Source organism: Haliotis asinina, chromosome 11 (genome assembly GCF_037392515.1).
Source record: "Haliotis asinina isolate JCU_RB_2024 chromosome 11, JCU_Hal_asi_v2, whole genome shotgun sequence".
Taxonomy (NCBI): domain Eukaryota; kingdom Metazoa; phylum Mollusca; class Gastropoda; order Lepetellida; family Haliotidae; genus Haliotis; species Haliotis asinina.
The window spans coordinates 3486523-3511581 of NC_090290.1; the positions used below are offsets into that span (position 1 = coordinate 3486523).

General features: G+C 41.3%; 1 protein-coding gene across 1 annotated transcript; it reads left to right on the forward strand.

Moving 5' to 3' along the window:
• Window positions 1-743: 743 nt before the first annotated feature.
• LOC137256587 (polypeptide N-acetylgalactosaminyltransferase 5-like) lies at window positions 744-23256 on the forward strand. The gene is made up of 11 exons (XM_067794462.1): window positions 744-1029; window positions 7163-7316; window positions 11801-11970; window positions 12462-12626; window positions 13142-13352; window positions 14338-14455; window positions 15059-15250; window positions 17347-17475; window positions 18596-18703; window positions 20420-20539; window positions 23083-23256. Exons 1-11 carry the CDS (start codon window positions 744-746, stop codon window positions 23254-23256), a joined length of 1827 nt encoding a protein of 608 aa, XP_067650563.1.
• The last annotated feature ends 1803 nt before the right edge of the window (window positions 23257-25059 follow it).

The window sequence follows — 25059 nt, forward strand, 5'->3', positions numbered from 1 at the left end:
GAAACCCCCCCTAATCCGAAAATCCCGCCATACTTGACACCCTCTTGTCCTTAAACCTCAATAATCAAAGACAACAAACTCAGGAAACTCCAGCAGCCTATCGAGGGGGTTCTGGTGGGATCATATGTAATATGAAAAGAGACGTGACTGCGATGTCTTTCTTAATGAGGGAACACGTGAATGTGAACAGTTGTAAAAGCAGGAAGTATTCGCTCCCGAATACCGACGTTCATCGGCTTAGATGCTCAAATAATAAATTAACTGAGTGAGGTATATGAACTACCTAACCGCCCACAAAACTGAACACAAACAGATGAGAAGGTGAATTTGTACTTATGTATTTATTCATTATTTTCCGATAAATTAATGGTAAATTCAGAGGTCATTATCATGATCTGACCTTGTAACTAGCTACGACATCCAGAAGAAAGTTTTGACATCTGGCGCTCTCTGTTAACAACATACCATGCAGGTTCGGACATTTCGTTGTCACAAATTTGTTTCAGTAACTTCTTCCGATGAGCCTTCTTTCAAATGAACATTTATTTTTTGAAACAAGTTAATCCACCGCCAACAGACGGGAGCCTGGCAGAGAAGTAAGTTAACTCAACAAAGGCAGGCTCAACGTGGCGCCCTGGCGAACAGCCCTTTCATGTACAGTCAGTTCAGGAAATCAATATCTAGCTTAAAGCTGGACTTAGCGTTCACCAAATGTCCCACACAGTTTTCGTCACTCCATGGCGATGAGGTTACGTACATTTGTCCGTTATATTCTCTTAGTGTGTTGTTTTTGGCTTGCTGTTGTCTTTGTGACGTTTATTAATACATTGGGCAGATATGACGAAGCGCAGGGGAACCGGCCCGACCTAGAGCGCTTGGAGGAAGCTGTGGTGCAACTTTTAGCCAAGAACAGGACGTTGTTAATGCGAGCGGTTGAGTTAGCTGGACTTGGGGAATTTCATGATGACCGCGGGATTCCACTCCATAATCATCCGCCCAGTGACCCGAGGGATGATCCGAATTCAAGAGGTAAGTGTTGGAGGGTCAATATTATTTTACGCCATTAAACCGCTTTAATCCAGACATGGTCGTTTCCAGATGTCTGGATTAACGAATCACTGATTAATTGCCTTTCGTATACACATTCCTAACACTGTTCCGGGTATTTCCGTGTAAGCGAGGTTTACGACGATGGAGTCAAATACAACATTACATCACCACAGTATCTTATGTACATTCCAGTGTAAGCTTGTTTTATTCAATTATGTCTTCATTAATTGATATCATAATTACTGAACAACATGTGTAGCGTATAAGGGGCTCGCCCTTAGTGTTATATATGTTGTGTACTGTTCAACAACTGACAGGGATAGAAGTTAGGAAACCTCTCTGCCATTGCCCTTCTATGTACATAGTTGGCTTCCTTTTCAGTAACTTGCATAGAGAGGCACCCAAGTATAGTTTTGCTATGAAATATTACAGTTAATGTAACTATATAATTTGCTATACGTAAATATGCTGCGGAAGTTATGTGTAATAGTTATGTGAGGACAATCTGATACAAACAGGAGTTACAACAGGTTTCAGTTGTAAAAGCAGCCCCTTTTGGAAACGTAGTCCGTGATATATATGACAGTCCTTATTAAATATGACAGCTTTTGTGGTTAAAGTAGTCCCTGTAATCTGTGACTGCCCCAGCTGTAAAAGCAGTGCCTTGATATGTGGCAACGCCTGTTGTAAAAGTAGTCCCTATGGTATATTTCAGTTTCAATTTCAAACGTAGTCCCTGTAATATATAAAAGTAGTTCCTGTGATATATGGCAGCCCAGCTGTAAAAATAGTCCCGATGATATATGGCAGTCTTGGCTGTAAAAGTAGTGCATATGATATATGTCAGTCCCAGTTGTAAAAGTAGTGCTTATGATATATGTCAGTCCCAGTTGTAAATGTAGTGCATATGATATATGTCAGCCCCAGTTGTAAAAGTTGTGCATATGATATATGGCAGTCCAGGTTGTGAAAATAGTGACTGTCCCTATGATATATGGCAGTCTCGGTTGTAAAAGTAGTGCATATGATATATGGCAGTACCAGTTGTAAAAGTAGTGCATATGATATATGGCAGTACCAGATGTAAAAGTAGTGCCTATAATATACTATCCGAAAAAGAAACGAAAACGATTTGGATTTTTAAAGATTCTATTATTTACCTATTGTGCTGAAACAATCGTCAAAATATGTAACAAAAGCGTTGATAACATGATTTTACTCAAGTGAGCAAGTAAACAAAATCGATTTTACCTAAAAATGTTGATTTTGATGAGATATCTTGCAAGGATTAAAAAGGAATTGCCACGGCGTAACAGAAATCACTTTCCAATTGAAATTGTACAGCAAAGAGCATGCACTGTGTGGCAATAATTTTCGGAAATTGGCAATCGTTTTGAAGGAGGTTCAAGGTCAAATCACTACGCGACGTCATGACTCTGCGACACAGAGCACTGCCTTTGGAAGAATGCATGCTGGAGATTACCAATCTTCTGTTGCCAGGCGTCTAAATCTCGTCGCAACCAAACAGGTATAACAAATGACAGTCCTCGTACAGGCAGACCTCGAGTTACCTCTGCAGCCCCAAATCGGTATATCAGGGTCCTACATTAGCGTCATCGTACTGCCACGGGTGAGAGCACAGCGGCCAGAGTGTTTTGCTTGAACTTGGTAGGATACCCGGTCAAACTGTACGGAACAGGTTGAAACAGATTGATGTGAGAGCCAGAAAACCGACGTCGGGGTTGAGCTACGTCGTCACCATTGCTCTCAACGTCTCCGTTATCTAAAAGTATCCACTTGATTGTACAGACAATGCCTTCTTCTAATCTTGTGTAAAAAATTATGCACAAAAGTCTATTTGTGGACGAGGTATATATGTTTGAAAATACAACACGTTCGCAACAGATATCGGGTCTATGCGTATCTTTTTTTTGGAATAGTATATATGGCAGTCCCAGTTATAAAAGTAGCTCATTTCATATATGGCAATCCCGGTTAAAAAAATTCATCTATTCTTTCCGATGTTAATCAGCCATCATGATAACGATCATGTCATGATATTTGTTTCATTACTGTTTTGATCAAGTACAGTTTGCTCGCATGTGAACATACTAATATCTTACAATTACACAATCCTCCCAGAGTGTGGTGTTGTATGACGTGTCGTCGGGTGAGGGATTGAGGGTGTCGGGGTGGTGGAGCTGATATTTGTGGCAGAGTACAATCTTATCGACAGTTCATGTATGTGATAAATCACATGCCCAACAGACATGTAGGATTTAACCTGTCCGGACCTTTTATATCGCTGGATTTAATAAATAGGAGTTCTACTTAATCTAAGAGCTCTACAAACACGGGACAGTGTTCATAGTGCAAACACCGAGGTTGGAAATCCAATAAAATCTAGTCTCTTCGTCAACTGTTAGAAGTTTGAGAAAGCGAAACGGTTTCATGTAATTCATTAAACGCTGAACTACTTCATATGTTATAAAACGTTGAACTACTTCATATGTTATAAAACGTTGAACTACTTCATATGTTATAAAACGCTGAACTACTTCATATGTTATAAAACGTTGAACTACTTCATATGTTATAAAACGTTGAACTACTTCATATGTTATAAAACGTTGAACTACTTCATATGTTATAAAACGTTGAACTACTTCATATGTTATAAAACGCTGAACTACTTCATATGTTATAAAACGTTGAACTACTTCATATGTTATAAAACGCTGAACTACTTCATATGTTGTTAAACGTTGAACTACTTCATATGTTATAAAACGTTGAACTACTTCATATGTTATAAAACGTTGAACTACTTCATATGTTATAAAACGTTGAACTACTTCATATGTTATAAAACACTGAACTACTTCATATGTTATAAAACGCTGAACTACTTCATATGTTATAAAACGCTGAACTACTTCATATGTTATAAAACGTTGAACTACTTCATATGTTATAAAACGTTGAACTACTTCATATGTTATAAAACGCTGAACTACTTCATATGTTACAAAACGCTGAACTACTTCATATGTTATAAAACGCTGAACTACTTCATATGTTATAAAACGCTGAACTACTTCATATGTTATAAAACGTTGAACTACTTCATATGTTATAAAACGCTGAACTACTTCATATGTTATAAAACGTTGAACTACTTCATATGTTATAAAACGTTGAACTACTTCATATGTTATAAAACGCTGAACTACTTCATATGTTATAAAACGTTGAACTACTTCATATGTTATAAAACGCTGAACTACTTCATATGTTATAAAACGCTGAACTACTTCATATGTTGTTAAACGTTGAACTACTTCATATGTTATAAAACGTTGAACTACTTCATATGTTATAAAACGTTGAACTACTTCATATGTTATAAAACGCTGAACTACTTCATATGTTATAAAACGTTGAACTACTTCATATGTTATAAAACGTTGAACTACTTCATATGTTATAAAACGTTGAACTACTTCATATGTTATAAAACGTTGAACTACTTCATATGTTATAAAACGCTGAACTACTTCATATGTTATAAAACGTTGAACTACTTCATATGTTATTAAACGCTGAACTACTTCATATGTTATAAAACGCTGAACTACTTTATATGTTATTAAACGTTGAACTACTTCATATGTTATAAAACGCTGAACTACTTCATATGTTATTAAACGTTGAACTACTTCATATGTTATAAAACGCTGAACTACTTCATATGTTATTAAACGTTGAACTACTTCATATGTTATAAAACGCTGAACTACTTCATATGTTATAAAACGTTGAACTACTTCATATGTTATAAAACGCTGAACTACTTCATATGTTATAAAACGTTGAACTACTTCATATGTTATAAAACGCTGAACTACTTCATATGTTATAAAACGTTGAACTACTTCATATGTTATAAAACGTTGAACTACTTCATATGTTATAAAACGTTGAACTACTTCATATGTTATAAAACGCTGAACTACTTCATATGTTATAAAACGTTGAACTACTTCATATGTTATAAAACGCTGAACTACTTCATATGTTATAAAACGTTGAACTACTTCATATGTTATAAAACGTTGAACTACTTGTGCATGTGCATAGACCATCAACACGTCTGCAGAGCTCGGCGTTCTTTTGCCGAACTGAGAATAAGCCGCTCGAAATTTGAATGTCAGGGATAATTAACAATTAATAAATGGCATCGTGCTGGGTAATTGAGAGAAATCTGTTCACCGGTACTGATCGTCTATATGTACATAGAGCACGTACTGTACACTATACTGATTTTCAATGTGTATACACAGTAATTTACACTGTCTGTATGTGCATTTTTTTACGACTTCATTCATTCATACAGTAGTTCGTACATCGGTTTGTCTATTCAATACATACAAAACTCCGATAATGTGTGGGTGGTGAACAGACCAGCACCTCCCACGCGACCAACATATTTACTGAGCGAGATCACATTTGCACATACCATGTGATTATACATGTTAAGACTTGTTAACATTTATGGCATTTATAAAATGAAGTCCCTAAAAATTCCAGGAAGCAATCTTAAAACACCGATATAACAACATGTCCCCATGGTGCACCAAGTTCAATATGGTCCTGCGGAAGATTAGATTTGTGGTGATTATGGCTTCACATTAATACTGTCAGCCTTGTTTAAAGCTTAAGTTGGACACCAGCTGTTAACAGTTTACTCGAAACACTTGCTACCTGAGAGCTGTAGGCTTATCGTCTGGCCAGATAATGGGTGAAGGGGTATGATTCTACTGCCCCGATGTAAGCTATATTCACGGCAGGGAACGTAGAACGGTTATGTATGCCACGTGCGTTTGTAGGAGGCAGCTGACTGCAGAATTTCAACTCTGCAGGAGGTATAGGTGTCACTGTGGTACAGGAGAATATCACAAATCTGCCTGCTGTTCCATCCAGGTATATACATCTTGTACAAGACTCGTCAACCCCAGGAAAAACCCAGTCTACAATATCGACTTTCCATGTAGAATAGAAGATTTCGCTTATTTGTTATCTATCACCGCCTTCGGCAATATTTCAGCTATGTCACGGCGGTCTGTAAATAACCAAGTCTGGGCCAGACAATCCAGGGATCAACAGCATGAATATCAATCTGTGCAACTGAGATACGTATGTCAACAAAGTCAGCGAGCCTGACGACCCCATCCCTTTAGTTGCCTCTTGTGGTAAGCATGGGTTGCTGAAGACCAGCTTTAACTCGAATCTTCACGGGTTCTGGAGTTATGGAGAAATGGAAGGGGCAAATACATGGGCAAGAATGAATCGTCAGTAATGTTGTTCGTGCGCGTGCATGCGTGTGTGACCGATGAATTCTTAGGTCATCAGGTTAAAGGTTCCGGCCTTTTGTAATGTGAGCAGAGTCGAACCCAGACCCCCCCCCCCCCCCCCCCCCCGAACTGCATTACCCGTGTTGCTAACCAAACCTCACAATGGTTGTAAGGGCGCGTCAGTCTGTTCATGGTTTCCAAATTCAAAATATCTGTTTGCTCTCAACGCGTCAGCTGGTTGTACAAAAGACAGCAATCCTGGTGGTCAACAATAAACAGAAAAACTAGTCTAACATATGTAATAATTAATAAATATCGCCTTGATATTAAATAACTGACAGCGTCGTGAATGATATGCCGACTAAGGTAATGTTAGGGGATTATTTATAGTCTTTTGCTTCAGTTAATTTGTTTATTAAAATCTTCTGGTCACTGGTCAGTTCTATTTGCCAAATGTATACCTTCTTTTGCCCGCAGCTTATTCAGTTGATTTCACTGCGTGTCAGCAAGTAGCTCGTGATATTTAGTACTTCTGTAAATCAGCGACCACAGGTTTGGCACTGACAGACCAAGAATCTGGGATCGAACTTATGGCACTCCCACGGACGGAAACACTGCGTTACCGACACCTGCGCCACCGACCGCGTGGAACACCTAGCAGACATATATTGAACTGCATTTTTAAACGTTGAATATAATTTGTTGTAAAATGACAAGTAAAGATATATTCTTTCATACTTCATTTGTTTGTATTTCAGGCTATGGTGGAAAGGGTGTTGTTATTGACCCACAGCACTTATCTCCCATGGAAAAGGCTCTCTACGATAGGGGCTATCAGGATCACAATTTTAACGAATTCGCCAGCGACCTCATCCCTCTTCGGAGGAGGCTAATTAATGTAACAGAACCTGAGTAAGTTGGTGATCTCATCTCTCTACTGACGAGGAGGCTAATTGATAAAAACAGAACCTGAGTCAGTTGGTGATCTCATTCTCCCCAGGAAGAGGATAATTAATAAATGTGAACCTAAGCATTCACTGATCCTGAGTATTATGCGAGTAAACTGAGGTTTCTACATACATCGTGTTTTCATTGTATCGCTGCATGACAAATATGATATAAAGGGAAAGGCGAAAGCGATACCTATCTTGAACGTTCCCAACTTCCAGCCGCTGCTGGGGCCGTCATACGAGGGGATGTCAATAAGTTTTGAGCCTTGCATAGAAAAACACAAAATATTGGGATGAATCACATTTATCTTTCAACATAGTCCCCCTGTGAGTCAAGACACTTGTTCCATCTTTTCTGCTAGTCGTTGATGCCATCTCTGTAGAAGGCGCCATTTTGGTCCTCAAACCAAGCCTCAGTAGCAGCAATAAGCTCATTATCATCCTGAAATCTATGACCACGCAAGTGTTTCTTGAGATTTGGGAACAGATGGTAACCACTTGGTGCCAGGTCTGGAGAGTAGGGGGAGGGGCGGGGGGATGCTGCAAGATTTCGTACCCGCATTCCTGGACAGCAGCGGCTTCAACGCGAGAGGTGTGTACTGGAGCATTGTCTTGATGTAGAAGAATACCACGTCTTACCTTGCCCCGGCGCTTCTCCTTGATTGACTGTCGCACTTGCCTCAACAAGTTAGGTAATATTCCCCATTCATTGGTCTTCTTTTTGGTAAGTAATCTATGTGGATGACGCCTCTGCTATCCCAGACGACTGTCGCCATTACCTTCTGCACTGATCTGGAGGCTTTGAACTTTTTGGTCCTGGGAGAAGTGACATGTTTCTATTCCATGGATTCTTGTTTGCTCTCAGGATCATAGTGGTGGATCCAGGTTTCATCACAGGTTACTAGCCTAAAGTGAAAATCTTCTGGATTCTTGTTGTATCTGGTTAGCATGGAGTTGCTTATGGTGACCCTTGTTTGCTTCATTTCATCTGTAAGCATTCTTGGCACCCATCTTGCGCACACCTTAGACATGACGAGATGTTCATGAAGAATTGTCTCGATGGATCCGTGTGAAATGCCTGTGGTCTCCTCTAACTCGTGGAGTGTGATTCGACGCTTTTCCAGCACAAGTCTATGCGCTCTGTCAATGTTTTCCTGACTAGTGCTTGTTGTTGGGTGACCTGGACGGGGGTCATCTTCATGACTCTCTCTACCATGCTTAAATTCATTGACCCATCGTTTGATGGTAGCAGATGAAGGGGAAGACTTCCCATAAACTGCTGAAAGCCTTTCTTCAATGTTCTTCGCCGAGTTTCCTTCAAGAACTAAAAACTTAATTACTGCTCTATACTCCATTTTATTTTTTTTTACTGCCGTGAGGGGGATTTCTTTCTGTCAATGTGAGCTGTTCAATAACTTCTGAGAGTAGGATACCAAAAGTTATATATCACATCAGCTACACCCCAAGGTTCAATGTCGTATCATAGGTGGTGACATCTGGGTATGAAAAATGCTCAAGGCTCAAAACTTATTGACATCCCCTCGTACCTTGGTCCGGGCAACGCATTCTTGATCATGAAATTGTGGCACGCCAAAGGGACGCAACTCTAGGTCTTCGTACGGAACAGGGGCCTGTAAGTCTCGTGAGGCGCTACATCCCGCATTAAGCTGGCTCTTGGCTCCCATTGCGTTCGCTGTCTCACGATATGCGCCACGGAGCCCAGCTTACTTCCGGTACCAGAGTTTCGGTGACAAGCGTATATTCAAGAACCAGTTCTGGTTCCAAATTACGGCAGATGTATTGTAAAGATTGCGAATACAGAATACTGCAGTATAAAAAATATCGAAACGAGCAATTTTGACAGCGGAACTACATACCTTGAGGAGACGTCTCACGAAGGTGCTTCTGGTAATCAAACACGATTGACAATTTGTGCCAGTCAAATCGGACCTTAATATAAGTCAGATTTCCTGTTTGTGTTCACTGTATAATATTCCACGGTATCCTAATGGTTTGTGTGGGTGGGGTAGTTTGAGTTGATGTAGTTGAGTGAGATGTTTGCTATGTCTGGTTTGGTAGTGCTTTGGGGGACGTGCTGGAGGGTGGAGTTGAGGGTGGTGTCAGTGGTTGGTGGTGGTTTGTCGTGAATGTAGCTTGTAATGGGAGGTGTGTGCTGTATATTGTTTGATTGGTGTGAGTGTAGAACACAGTGGAGGCGAGTGAGATAGGCGGCCTCATGCGGGTTAGATTTCAATTTTTAGAGTGTGGATTTCTTAATCTTATCATATTTTTGTGTGATGTGTTTGTACAGTGGATTGTGTTGGGCCCCAGCCCAGGGGAGAGAAAGGAGAGTGGAGGACCGGAGCGGCGCGACCAGCCTCGACAGTATAAGAGTGTTATATATTTTAATTAGTGTGTGCTTGTCGGCACCTCGTGTGTACCGCTAATGGCTCTCATTAAGTTCAGATCTTTTTGACAGGAGTTGACCAAGTTATGAATGTGAAGTGTCCATGTTAGGTGTTGGTCAAAAGCTACGCCTAGGAATTTGGTTTCTTTTTTAACACAAGTTTTTGGTTATTAAGATGAAGTTTGGGTGTATAATTTTGCATATAGGGAGTTTTGAAGAGGATGCCCAGGGGATTTTGTTTTTACATTAATGAGGAACCCCCACTTTTGGGCCCAATTTTGAATGTAATTTAGCATTTTTTGACATTTGTTAATGGCTTGTTTAATTGAGATGAAGGACGTCCAAAAGGAAATATCGTCTGCGAATTTTGCTCTTGAGATATCTGGCCATGAGTAGGGGAAGATATCGTTTATCATAAAGTTAAAGAGGGTGGGTGATACTATACAGCCCTGGGGGGTCCCATTTTCTAATGGATAAGCGTCCGAAAGGGTGTTGTGAGATTTGAGAATTATTTGTCTGTTGTTAAGGAAGGAGTGAATGAAATTTAGAATGCGTCCGTGTATGGCATGTTTTTGGAGGTTTTGTAGTAGGCCGTTGTGCCAAACCATATCGAAAGCTTTGCTAAAATCAATGAAAATGGCCATAGTGTACTGTTTTTGTGCATGGGCTACCTTGACGTCTTGTTCCAAGAGTAAAATATGGTCTAAACATTGTCGGTTCGGAGTGAAGCCGCTCTGGTCCTCATTAATGAGGTTCTTGGAAAGAATAAGGTGTTTGAGCCTGTTATTAATTATTGATTCTAACGTTTTAGAGAGATGGGGCGATAGGATTCATGTTCACAGCTGGGCTTCCCTGGTTGGAGGGTTGGCACCACCCTGGCTGTTTTCCAAGTGTCTGGGATAGAACCTGAGGTCCAGATTTTGTTAAAGAGGGTAAGGGTAATGTGTTGCATGTTAGGTAGGAGTTTGTTGAGTATTGTGTATGTGAGTGTATCTGGACCAAGGGCTGAGGCTGGTTGTTTTGTTTTTGTTTTTGAGTTCTGATGTTGGTTCATGAATGTTGATGGATTTGTTTATGGGGAGTTCTGTGTGGAGTGGCTGCTGTGTGTTGGTTGGGTGGTTTTTAATGCTGTTTTGGAAAGCGGGTGGGTACTGGTGGCCGTAAAGTGGGCAGCAAACTTGTTTGCCTTAGCTTTGTTTGTTGGTAGCTCCAGATTAATTAATAATTATTAATTATGTGAAATCGTTGTTTTTAAATACCCTTAATGGTTTTAAATTTATTCCACATGTGCCTAGAATTTTGTTTTGAGAGTCTGGGGGTGGATCAGAATTTCTTCCAGTGGTTGAATTTTGCTGCCCTGATGAAATTCTTTGGTTTGATTCCTTAGATTTTTTGCCAAAGGTGATTTGAAACGGTCCCGTTTTGTTTTGATTAAGGGCCTCTTTTCTTGCCTTTCTGGCGTTGATTATATCAGTGCTCTTGATGTTGATTTGTTTGCATAGTGTCTTTAAAATGTGCCAGTCTGCTTTTTTAGGTTATATCCAATTTCTGTAGTTGTGGTGGGTGGGGAGGTAGGGTCCGGGCTAGTCTCAGTGCGTCTTGCTCCTATAAGTATCAATCCAAGAAAAATGTGAAATTTTTGACGCAACCATCAACCCAAACAAACTCACTGGCATAGGCATACATGTACAAAAACATCTTATGGATCCCCAGTCACACACATACCAGGTAACGATACAGCAGGCACAGCAGCCAAACTAGCAAAACACACATATCACCTTAACTTCCATACATCCAAAACAGAACTAAAAAATTCTGACATCCTCCACAAAATATAAACGCAGCGTAACTGTCTTTTTTTCCCTTTTTAGGTCGGTTTAGATCCCTTAATTTACACTTTTTTGGGTATGGTGGGTTATTGCTTATTCCCTCTTATTATTCATTTATTTCCCCCACCTACCCCGTCGGCGACATTGGCCCAGCCAAAAGCCGACGTAAAACCCATAAATCTATCCATCGAATGGTTTGTATTCTTGCAGGTGCCTGGCGAGACATTACGACTACAGCAAGCTCCCAACTGCGGGTGTTGTCGTCATATTTCACAATGAGGCTTGGAGTCCGCTCCTCCGCACAGTGCACAGTATTCTAGACAACACTGCTCCGGAGCTCTTGACAGAGATTGTTTTAGTGGACGACGCATCAGATAAAGGTTGATTACCTCCGTTCAATTTCCAAACTGTTTACAAAGTCTTCAAGTGATTCTACAAATCACAACAACGTGGCTATATTAATCACTTCGCATGTCAGTCTGACTTCGTGTTAGCGGGATCTCTTTGTTTCAAGCATTAGATCTCTTGACTTTACACCGTATCATGTCTTACGCTGGTCAATTAGAAGTAGGGTCTTGATGTACTTTGTTATGACCATCAACCTAGCCTTCCATAAATGTAGGTTAATCTTACTACCCCAGGGCGTAGAAAAAAGCATGGGAAACTGTCTTTCCTTGATCAATCTGCAAACATTGGATTGCAGCGGGTTTGACACAATGTAGACCTACCCAGATGGGGAATCGAACTCTGGTCTACGATATGACAAGCGAATGTTTTGACCACTAGGCTACCCCACTACATCAGTGCACCACTCTATCGTGACATTGATCAGCTTTCTTGCAATCGTGACAATCCCACGCTCCTGTTGCAGTCCATCTGGGTCATCCTTTGTCCGACTACATCCAGCGACTGGACAAGGTGAGACTGGTCAGGTACACGAAGCGGGTCGGGCTCATGACGGCTCGCAACGCCGGCTGTGACGAGGTGACGGGGGAGGTGTGCGCCTTCCTCGACGCCCACTGTGAAGTACCAGAAAGTAAGTACTACAAGCGACATAATCGTGCTACTATGTGTTCAAAGCGATTTGTGTATATTAACGTGTGGATAGTTGAATAGGTAATAGCAGCGTTTGAATTAAGTTAGGAACAACAGACATGTGCATGTTTAATGACGACGTGTGAGTATAAATCCCTTTCGAAACGTCGTTATCATATAGATGCAAGAGCACAGCGTTTCGATACAGGTTCTTGTATCGTTTTCACAGAAGATTAGTTATATCGGTCAGCTCTTTACGTTACTTTATTACACCGACCGACCGTGTTTAGTTTTACGCCGCTTTTAGCAATATTCCAGCAATATCACAGCGGGGACTCCAGAAATCGCCTTCACATAGTCTACCCACATGGGGATCGAACTCGGATCTTTGACGTGACGAGCCGACGCTTTAACCACTAGACTACCTCACAGCCCACATTATTACATGGTGCAATGAGGCGTGAGTGTGGGGAGACATTACCACACACAGGTATCAATATGTGGATGGTGTTTCAGTGTGGCTCGAACCTTTGCTAGACCGGATCCGTCAAAACGACAAACTGTTAGCCATCCCAACCACCGACTCCATCAGCTCGGATACGTTCGAATACTGGAAGAGTGACCCGAAGCTCATGTACAAGGGAGGAGTGGACTTGGACCTGTATTTCGCCTGGATACCGCTCACAAAGGCAGAGGCGGAGAGGAGCAATGTCTTAGACCCAGTCAAGTAAGTGGAACTCACCTGAACTTTCGTTGTCCCTTTTCCTAGCAGGCTGACGTTGAATGAAATGGGTTTCTGTTGATGTGAAGGAGTATGATTTTAAATGCCGGCGGCAACAATCTAGACCGACGTGTGGATGCTCCCCTTCTAGGACACCCGTGAAGATCCGAGTTTGAATTGATCTTCACCAACCCATGCTTGTCATTGGAGACGAATAACAGGATCACGTGGTCAGGATCGCTGACTTAGATGACACATGTCGTATCCCGACTGATGCTCATGCTGTTGATCACTGGATTATCAGATTGACTCGATTATTTACTAACCGCCCACATATAGCTGGAATATTGAGTGTGGAGTTAAACAACCAACCAATCGCCCCTTCCGAAAACCAATGTGCGAGAGCAGTTGTGGTAGGAGTTTGGAATCAGGAAGTAGAAGTGGTAAAGTGAACGTACTTGTCTCCCTTTGTTCACCTAGTCATATGGAATTTACATTTACATATTAAAATATACATGTACACATTTAAGTGCATCAATAGATTTCTAATGTGAAAGTTCATACATCTCTGACCCATGAAGGTTCCGGGGTAGAATACCTCTTTAGCAACCCATGTTTGGCATATAAAGGCGACTATGCTTGTCGTAAGAGGCGACTAACGGGATCGGGTGGTCAGGCTGAGGATGACGGGTTTTTATTGACTTACATAACAATCACGTTCCACAGACATGGCGGTATTGGCTAAAATATTATTTATCGTTTCGACTCTGAAATAATGTGGATCAGACTTCATTCACAAGAAATGTGAGAAAAAATAAACGAAACGAAAACACTAGAAATATTAATTTGATGACATAATGGTGAACGGCAGTCCTCTTGACATCGGCGCCATGTTGGGAAGACACGACTGAAACTTGATCGGAACCGTACCCCTGCAGTATACACAACGTGAACACTTTATGAAAGGACTATTTTGGACATGCACTTTCAGATCTCCGACGCATCTTGGGTGCTGTTTTGCTATGTCAAAGGCAAATTTTAATCGTCTCGGAAAGTATGACCCCGGTCTCAAAATATGGGGTTGTGAAAATCAGGAATTGTCATTTAAAGTAAGTATACATTTCCGCATATCAAACACTTGCCTTGAACATTTGGATTGCCAGTTGTTTAAGGGTCAAGGCAATTCTCTGAGCATTTAGGTAGCCTCGAGTTTAAGGGTCAAGGTAATTCTCTGAGGATTTAGGTAGCCTGGCGTTTAAGAGCCTAGGTAATTCTCTGACCACTATGGCTAAACTACAAATAGGGCGTTAGGATAGCTAAATGGTTAAAGCGTTCACTCGTCACGCAGAACACCTGGGTTCGATTCCCCACGTGAGTACAATGTATGAAGCCCATATCTGGTGTCTCAGGTCTTAATATTGCTGGAATATTAAAAGCGGCGGAAAACCATACTCACTCAACGCAGAGAGATTATACTGGTGTTCTATTTGTTTCTGAGATGGCCCTATGTTATCTTAAAATATTCAGAAAGATTAAGGCGAGTTACAAAGAACCTGTGCAGTGCGAGTGGTAACTATGGAACATCCCTTTGTTTACTCTGAGTACAAGAAAACAATTTTACCCAGAGCAGCTTGAAACTGAGATCCTGTTAGTCAGGACAAATATATGGCATTGCGTAATCGAGGTTGATGTGAGAACTGTACTTTCTCCAGACCTGGATGTGCGGGGGCGAGATGGAGATCATCCCTTGCTCTCACGTGGGACATATGTTCCGCAACATGCCCCCATGGTCTTGGGGGAAGGATGGGGATACAGACCGTCTTCACAAGAACTGTTTGCGTGTCTCCGAAGTCTGGATGGACGAATACAAGACGCTGCACCACGAGCGCATCTACAATAGACAGGTACTTGTTACATACCTGCTGCACCATGACTTTGTCTACTACAGACAGTTACTTGTTACATACCTGCTGCACCATGACTTTGTCTACTACTGACAGTTACTTGTTACATACCTGCTGCACCATGACTTTGTCTACTACTGACAGTTACTTGTTACATACCTGCTGCACCATGACTTTGTCTACTACAGACAGTTACTTGTTACATACCTGCTGCACCATGACTTTGTCTACTACTGACAGTTACTTGTTACATACCTGCTGCACCATGACTTTGTCTACTACTGACAGTTACTTGTTACATACCTGCTGCACCATGACTTTGTCTACTACTGACAGTTACTTGTTACATACCTGCTGCACCAGGACTTTGTCTACTACTGACAGTTACTTGTTACATACCTGCTGCACCATGACTTTGTCTACTACTGACAGTTACTTGTTACATACCTGCTGCACCATGACTTTGTCTACTACTGACAGTTACTTGTTACATACCTGCTGCACCATGACTTTGTCTACTACAGACAGTTACGTGTTACATACCTGCTGCACCATGACTTTGTCTACTACAGACAGTTACTTGTTACATACCTGCTGCACCATGACTTTGTCTACTACTGACAGTTACTTGTTACATACCTGCTGCACCATGACTTTGTCTACTACAGACAGTTACGTGTTACATACCTGCTGCACCATGACTTTGTCTACTACTGACAGTTACTTGTTACATACCTGCTGCACCATGACTTTGTCTACTACAGACAGTTACTTGTTACATACCTGCTGCACCATGACTTTGTCTACTAATGACAGTTACTTGTTACATACCTGCTGCACCATGACTTTGTCTACTACTGACAGTTACTTGTTACATACCTGCTGCACCATGACTTTGTCTACTACAGACAGTTACTTGTTACATACCTGCTGCACCAGGACTTTGTCTACTACAGACAGTTACTTGGTACATACTGCTGCACCATGACTTTGTCTACTACAGACAGTTACTTGTTACATACCTGCTGCACCATGACTTTGTCTACTACTGACAGTTACTTGTTACATACCTGCTGCACCAGGACTTTGTCTACTACTGACAGTTACTTGTTACATACCTGCTGCACCAGGACTTTGTCTACTACAGACAGTTACTTGTTACATACCTGCTGCACCATGACTTTGTCTACTACTGACAGTTACTTGTTACATACCTGCTGCACCATGACTTTGTCTACTACTGACAGTTACTTGTTACATACCTGCTGCACCATGACTTTGTCTACTACTGACAGTTACTTGTTACATACCTGCTGCACCATGACTTTGTCTACTACTGACAGTTACTTGTTACATACCTGCTGCACCATGACTTTGTCTACTACTGACAGTTACTTGTTACATACCTGCTGCACCATGACTTTGTCTACTACAGACAGTTACTTGTTACATACCTGCTGCACCATGACTTTGTCTACTACTGACAGTTACTTGTTACATACCTGCTGCACCATGACTTTGTCTACTACTGACAGTTACGTGTTACATACCTGCTGCACCATGACTTTGTCTACTACTGACAGTTACTTGTTACATACCTGCTGCACCATGACTTTGTCTACTACAGACAGTTACTTGGTACATACCTGCTGCACCAGGACTTTGTCTACTACAGACAGGTACTTGGTACATACCTGCTGCACCAGCACTTTGTCTACTACAGACAGCTGCAGGTATTTGGTACATACGTGCTGCACCACAAGCCTGACTACAACAGACAGGTATTTGGTACATATCTACTGCACCACGAGCGTGTCTACAACAGACAGGTACGTGGTACATACGTACGCCACCACGAGAATAGTTACAGTAAGACCTGTAAGTCCCGCGAGGCGCTACTTCCGGTCTCTCTGGGGCACTAAAGAACGTGAGGTCTCACGAAATGGCGAAACCGACTTAAAACATATACACACCATTCATTCATTATGCGGCAGGTAAAAGCAGAAATCCATTATAAACAACTATAAGACACGGACCACACTTATTAACACAGTTTCCTGGGTCGATTGGGTGTTTTTGTATTTGTCTTATTGCAGTTAGACTTTGGCGACGTGTCTGACCGGAAGGCCTTGAGGAAGAGTCTGCAGTGTCGGTCGTTCGACTGGTACGTGAAGAACGTTTACCCCGAACTGTACATCTTCACCGGCGGATCCGCCATCGGCCGGGTGAGTGAGTGAGTGAACAATGAATGTGTCGTTTTTCAATGTTGAGGAGACAACGGGAAATGGTAAATGTCCTACACATGTAACGCCCATTTGAAGCCTAATACGGCCACGGTGCTGGAACCCACGAAACATGGATCCTGTAACGTCTATGGATCGCAACTCTACACGGCACCTTATACGGGTTGTTGGCTATACACTATGATCAATGTTATAGGAGATGTAGGTTATAAGCAGACCAATAAGAATGACCCTATAGGGTTCCTAGTTTGATGTATTGTTAACCCAAACAATTTGTTTCATCTCGGCGTTATTCATTCCATTTGCTTATGAATAACAGGTAGTAAGGTATTATTTCCATGTGCTGACGTCTGATGGAAGTCACAGATATTTGCAAGACGGTAACGTTCGTTGCCGAAGTGGGTGAACTGGCGAAAAGACTTAAATTTATGTTTTTATTATAGCTTTAAGTCAGTGCTGCATACTTGTACATATATTAGCTGTCCAATTCCTTCTCATTAAAGAGAATCTTTGATTTAGAAATACCTCACAAAATTTATGGGAAAACATTTGGTTGTTCGAAAATGTTTATGAATTCAGCTGGTATGTACGCCAGGGGAGACAACTCGTTATCTCCCGACCCGATCACTACTAGTCCGTACTTACACCTGAACTTTCAGTCATTCCGCCTGAGGTGGGGTAATAAAATTGCCATGGACATTCATTGCTGATTCAATAAAAGCTGCTAAATCTGTACAACTCAGTGTCAATAGATGATGAAGCCACATTGCTAGTACCATTATGACACATGAGCATGTATGCGTTATTCTTCAATATGCAATGTGGGAAGACCATGCTTGGTGTTCCCGGCTGTGATATTCCTGAAATATTTACAAAAGCGGCGCAAAATCATTTCACTCACTCAAAAATACGTTAAGAAATGAAGCAGGAAATTGTCATTGTCATTAATAAAGATACCTCTCCCCCATGCCGCTAAGACATCACTCCTGATGCGGTCAACGCTTCAGAAGGGGAATACCCAGACAGTCTGGCCAAGTGACGAGAAGTACCGTTGGTGTGTTCCGATTGATATATGCTCACTTGCTGTCGTGTGTATTTTCAGATTTCAAATATGGCAGCTCCAGATCGGTGTGTCCAGACTCCTATACACCACATGGACTATGGCAAATACGTCTCCACCGACATCTGCAGCCACTACAGCCTCATACAGGTACACGTGCACTACGCTTACGGACATATAGGGTGGGAAGTGTGGGAGTAGTTGTTGGGTGTATATTATTTCATGTACCAGTGCTCAGAATGTGAGTGAGTATGGTTTGACGCCGCTTTTAGCAATATTTCAGAAATGTCACGGCCGGGGCCATCGGAAATAGGCTTCACACATTGTACCCATGAATTGAACCCAGGTCTTCAGCGTGACAAGTGAGCGCTGTAACCACTAGGCCCCGACTCAGAAGGTGATGAAGGACCATCGAAAGATGACTGAAGATATAAATGTAGTATTCAAGAAACGCCCGTGCTATAGAATAGACATGTTGCTGACAGCCTTGAAACATAATCAGACTTGGGATTCGAACCCATAATCATAGGTTCCTAGCACACCTAAGGGAGACAACTCTCTATAGCGAATCACCGAAGCTGTAGATTCTGGTGAGGAAGATGATAAGAGTAATTCGAGTTCACTAGATTCGGATTATATTAGATTGGTTTTGGGGGGGTTAGCGTTGTGATTAAATCGTCACTCTGAAGGCCCAGGTTCGATTCCCACACGGGCACAGTGTGTGAAGCCCATTTCTGAGGTTCCCCGCCAGAATGTGAGAAGCGGCGTAAAACTAAACTCACTCACTTATATACGCAGCCTTTTAATACAACCAACTCAAGTGTGAGCCTCTGATTCAGGGGAAATTCCATTCGCATTTTCCACATTTTCGTTGAAGAATTGTCATCGGCGACAGGCACACGTGTGCTTTTATCATTTTGGATTGACAGCTTCATACATGCTCTGAACATTAATTTTCTTTTAAAAGTTGGATATGGTGAGCCCCACACAAATAGCATATACACAATTACCCACGTGGTAGTATTGTTATCTTTTACTACACTTTAATGTCTCCATAAAAATCTGCAAACCTGTGATCAAAACTGAGTAGAAAATGCCTACGTCATGGAAACTTATTATGTTAGGGAAAAAACCCCTATCCGACCACATCATCAAATGTCCCAATCACAGCATAATTTGGGACAATGTAGAGATATTATCCAAAAACCACAAGGACTTCACCCAAAGAAAACTGGCAGAAGCAGTTCAAATCCGGAGACACAAGCCCTCAGTCAACAGAGATCAGGGATATCTCATTCCAACTGCATACAACGAACTGATATAAATATAACAAGATTAGAGCTCACAAGCCATCATTACTAATTACCCTATCAGCCATGTATACTTTCTTTCGGCTACTGTCATCACTGGCTTCCTCTTATTGTCAGATCATTACTACCATCCATTGTGGTTGTTGTTAATCCCACCTTTGATTCATACCTACATGTTGTTATTGCGTTATCCCTGTACATGTATATAAGTCTGTTCTGTGCTGTATTACTTCAGTCTTGCTTGACAACGGTATAAGGATCCACACCGAAAAGTCGCATCATATATAATAAAGAAGTTGTTATCCATAAACAATCTTACTCTCTTATTACTCTCCAGCTTCTAATAATGCCAATCAAACAGAACTCCCCTTGTTTGTAGGGCGACCTCGTGTGAGCTCTTTACCCCCCAGATTTACACCAGTTGAGATCAAAGACCTTGTGTCCAGTTCTGATTATATGGTAAACATCAATAGCTTTGTTACCTGTTATAAGAAAAGCAGGGTAGTATTGAGGCTGTTACCATAGTTACCAACATATGTATTTCTATAATTTTCAGCATTTCACGCTCACTAAAGAGACAACAATACGACGCGATGATGGATGTTTAGACTTCGACAACATGCAGGGCCTCATTGTCACATCATGCGCAGACGCACAAGGGTGGCAATACACGGCGGTAGGTCAAGGTCGACGTGAACGATGACGGAAAGTTCAAATACTTCCCAGATGTGTCTCGATGTTTCCGTATTGTACCCGAATCCACAGTCGACGTTTACCGTAGCATAAACCGGTCACACAAAGTTCATGAAGCGGTGTCCAGATTTCAGTTACGTACATCACAAGATTTATCAAAGACGGGACTCGAAAACAGCATTTTCGCTCACAGCTGATGCATAAGTTCAGAAAACCTTTTTGAAATTGTAATGAGATGCAGATATAGACTTAGTAATTTTGATCAACACCTATATGTTAATATGCACCAATTACAGATTCTGAAGAATGACGTGAATTCAATGCGCCATCGTCCCAGATTTAGTCGGGGGTTATCTGTCAGACGATATTCTATCTAAGGCGCAGTGTAGTCTATAATGATGAAAACCAAATGATGCACCAGTGAAAATCAGTGATGACACCAGGTGTTCCCAAGAAGAGCAGCTACTCAAACAACATTGCTGCTTGTAGGGTCCAGTTGTTAAAACGCCCATCCAGCAAACGCAAGTGCGGTGGTTCGATTCCAAGCCGCATCATAATGCTCTTGAAAGCTGGTACTTGTTGTTTCCCTGCCTTTCATTAAGACGATAAACAAGGACCAGTCAGCTTACAGTCATGTGTTCAAAGAAACAAGCATAGAACCACATCACGGTACAGTTCCAGATAGAGAATTACATTGAACATCGTTTTGTTACTGAGATTTGGTTAATTGTCCTCATATCTGCCTTAACACTTTTGGAATCCTTTCAAAACTGGAGATTCTTCAAGGGTATTCGAGAAGTAGGTGTGGTGATACAAAACAAACAAGACAAACCTTTAGGATAACAACTTCTTGGTTTATAATTGTGTTGTTTTTGTTTGTTTTTGTTGTTTTGTTTTTTGCTTTGTTTTGTTTTTATTGTTGTTGGGGTTTTTTGTTTTGTGTTTTTGGTTTTTTTTATTTCACTAATTTCACAGATTACCGTTTTAGCCATGTAGCTGTTCCAGATCCGAGTTAGAATTGATCTTCAGTAATCCATGCTTGTCGTCAGAGGCGACTAACGTGATCGGGTGGTCAGGCTCACTGACTTGGCTGACACATGTCATCGTATCTCAGTTACGTAGATCGATGTTCATGTTGTTCATCACTGAACTCAAATATTTACAGCCCGCCTCCATATACCTGGAGATCGGTAAGTGCGGCGTTCTACAACCAGCCATAAGTGTGGGATAATGCGGCGACACAAACTGGATCACTAGGACCTCTTACGTTTCAGCTCTTGAGAGGATTTCTAATTGCCCCTTAATGGTTTTGTTGATTATGTTGAATATCAGATCTGTCAGTGTGAACGAAAGCAGTGATACATCTCAATGACCCTGATGTTGACAGGTCATATATGTAGGACAGTAGGTCAGAAATACCATCCAACAAAACCCTCGGGTATTGTTGGTGCTCGTTAGGGTTTTGTGATGACCGACGGGGCTATTCTAACTTGATGGAGCAGGAGCCATCGCTCTGTCACTTCAACGGGATTTATTACTCGTAATAAGAACGTGAGACTTTTGGATGTTGTGTGAGGTTTTATCAAAATATGAAGCAGAGACCACATTATCTAAAATATGGTTTCTGAGTGAAGCTTGTTCAAGTTGCTGCAAGCTCACTTTACTATGAGTTCATACCAATGTCCACATTTAAGATCCCATTCCTGTTTGAAATGGGCTGTGGGTAGCCTAATGGTAAAAGCATCAGCTGGTCACGACGACAACCCGGGTTCGATTCCTCTCTTAAGTACAAAATGTGAAGGCATTTCTTGAGGTCACCGCCATGAGTTCTGGGATATTGCAAAAACGACGTAAAACTATAGTCACTCACTCATGTGTAAAAAACCGATAGTTCGATGAGTTAGCAAAGAGTAAACGGTGTGTGGGAGTATTGTCACAAAACGCATGTCTGAATATAACAAACTGTCTTTGGAAGTAGTTCTATACTGAACACCAAAAGACACGCAGCTATGTTTAGTCATTTTTAAAAAGAAAAGACATACACATGAACGCTTACTTTTATAAGATTTCATTTTTTTCGATACTTGCGTTTCCTTTCACTGTTCAGTGTATATCTTTTGACAGCACCACAAAATGAGTTACTGTGTTGTAACAAAAAATATTGTTTACCGAGACACCGAATACATACATGAAACTTACCTGTGTTTTAAATGTCTGTGTTTCTATCCCCGACAGTGTCATACATTTAGACACTAAATATGGTACTTGATGTTGCCCTGCCTCCCGCTCGGCTTACAGGGTATGGAGGAAGCCGACAGTCTGCATACTGTGTCTGAGTCATGCTTCCTTGTGTACCTGCGGCATGTTATCTCGGTATCTAAAACAGGCACCTGAGTACACACACAAACGTACACGCACGCGCACGTCATTGTGAACAGAAACCACTGTCCTCAACCGTATGCCATGCGTCGGTAAGAATGTCACAATTCAATTCCACAAATGTGCATTGCTTGTTTCTACTTACAGGAGGACACTATAGTACATGGGAAGTCTGGTCGCTGTTTGGAGCTTGCATCTGATGACGTCACATTGCTTGTATCTATTTGTTCTGGGAGCTCCCGACAGCGTTGGTCATGGGAGAGGAGAGCGGCTCAGCTTGGTCCCCGAGAGGACGTGACGCCTGATCGTGACCAACGTTAGTGCCTGGGACATGTGTCTTCCGCCAAAGAGTGTTGTGTCTTCTTGAATTTGTAAAGATGCAACGCCGCTTTGAACAGTATCCCCGTTGTATCACGGCGTATGAGGATGATGTAGGTGGAAAAAACTGACATCATTTTACAGTTTGTGCGTTGGTGTGATCAGTCTGTCCACAAACACGATCATTTGTTTGGTTTTTTTTCTTAAAGACCTGTGATAGTTGGCCTCTAGCAACCCATATTTGCCGTAAGATGAGACTAACGGAAACGGGTGGGCATGCTGGCTGACTTAGTTGATATCGTATCCCAGTTCCGTAGATGGATACTCATGATGTCGATCACTTGATTGTCTGGTCCAAACTCGATTGTTTCAGACTGTCACCATATAGCTGAAATACTGCTGTGTGCGGTTTACACAACAAACAAACAAACTATTGAAGATCAAGACACTGGCTTTCCGTGAATGTGGGGTATGGTGCAATTGTATGATAGGACAGTGTGATAGTTGCTATGTCAGATATCACATTGGGGGTGAGGTCAGAGCGTTGTGTGTAGTGTGTGAGTTTGACTGCCCGACTGCCACATGTAACAGTATAGCACATGTAGAATCATGAGCGTGGCAAGGGACACACTGTATTGTGACGTCATGGACGAGTATCCCTGTACACTATGGTAAAATATGTACGACTAAGTATATTAATAAACCCAGACTTAGTGGAAATATACGAGTGTCTCCATAATAGTGTGGAGCTTGGAATAGTAGTAAAAGCAGAAATTATTCATGATCGCGCAAGCGCAATGGGCCTGGGGTTGTACTAGAAATTATTAAATATTAACACTTACTATGCCACACATATTCGTTCACCCCACATCCCACTCTATTGTACGTCAAAGAATTACAAAATATAACTTCAGCCAAGAATATGAGGGGTACCTTGACCGTAGGTTCAAATCCAAAATTGGTCCTAACTGTGAATGTGAAACAACTGAAAGCGTACTTTTTGATAACGGAAAGGTTTTTTCAGTTTGTTAATTTATGTTATACATCGTTCTAGGCAATCAGTAACGCGGATCCCTGTATAAAGATCTGAGAATGTTTTTAAGCATTTTATTCTGACGCCTTTCCAATATCATCGTGTATTCAGTGTTGACGTGTCTGCCGGCCATAGCTAGTGTATTATTGCTATTATCATTATACTAACATTTGTATGGCGCCGAGATCCAGCTCAACGGATCTTTGTTTTTCCCTCGATCACTGAATGTCAGTCTCAACGGTGAGTCGCATCATCATCTCAACTCCCTGGGGATCATACAACTGCGGCTGTATAAGTTTGAACTTTGCTGCATTAATTGTTCATTACATAGTTCAAATGGTTCTGTGACGGATGACGTTAACCCGTTAATCAGTGACGGTCTACGAACAACTGAATCATAGACGGAGAATCCCATCTTTTGTAATAAAAGACATGTATGTGCTCGCTGAACGCTTAACGGATTCAACTGTGACGAAATCGATTATATATCTCTGAATGTTTAAATAAAGTCAATAATTTGTCTACGTTCAGTATGTATGTTTTTTGTTTGAGATGAATTATTCTTTATCAAGAAACACAACGGAGAATTATTCCTTATCAAGAAACACAACGGACGGAATATGTTTTAAAACAAAATGATTCATTTCTTGAGGGTTTTTTTTCCGAATGAAAAAACACCAAATACATATTAATTAATAAATATATGAAAAGACTTCAATCATCCTTTTGTCTTTAACGAAAATAAACAAAATTCGGCTTCGGAAGAGTGAGCG

What these genes read in the sequence shown, in the direction of transcription:
- LOC137256587 (XM_067794462.1), top strand. Translation starts at nt 744, where the DNA reads ATGAGGTTACGTACATTTGTCCGTTATATTCTCTTAGTGTGTTGTTTT. An exon ending in GGATGATCCGAATTCAAGAG is followed by an intron (nt 1,030 to 7,162) that starts GTAAGTGTTGGA and finishes TTTGTATTTCAG; the next exon opens with GCTATGGTGGAAAGGGTGTT. An exon ending in AATGTCTTAGACCCAGTCAA is followed by an intron (nt 13,353 to 14,337) that starts GTAAGTGGAACT and finishes ATGCACTTTCAG; the next exon opens with ATCTCCGACGCATCTTGGGT.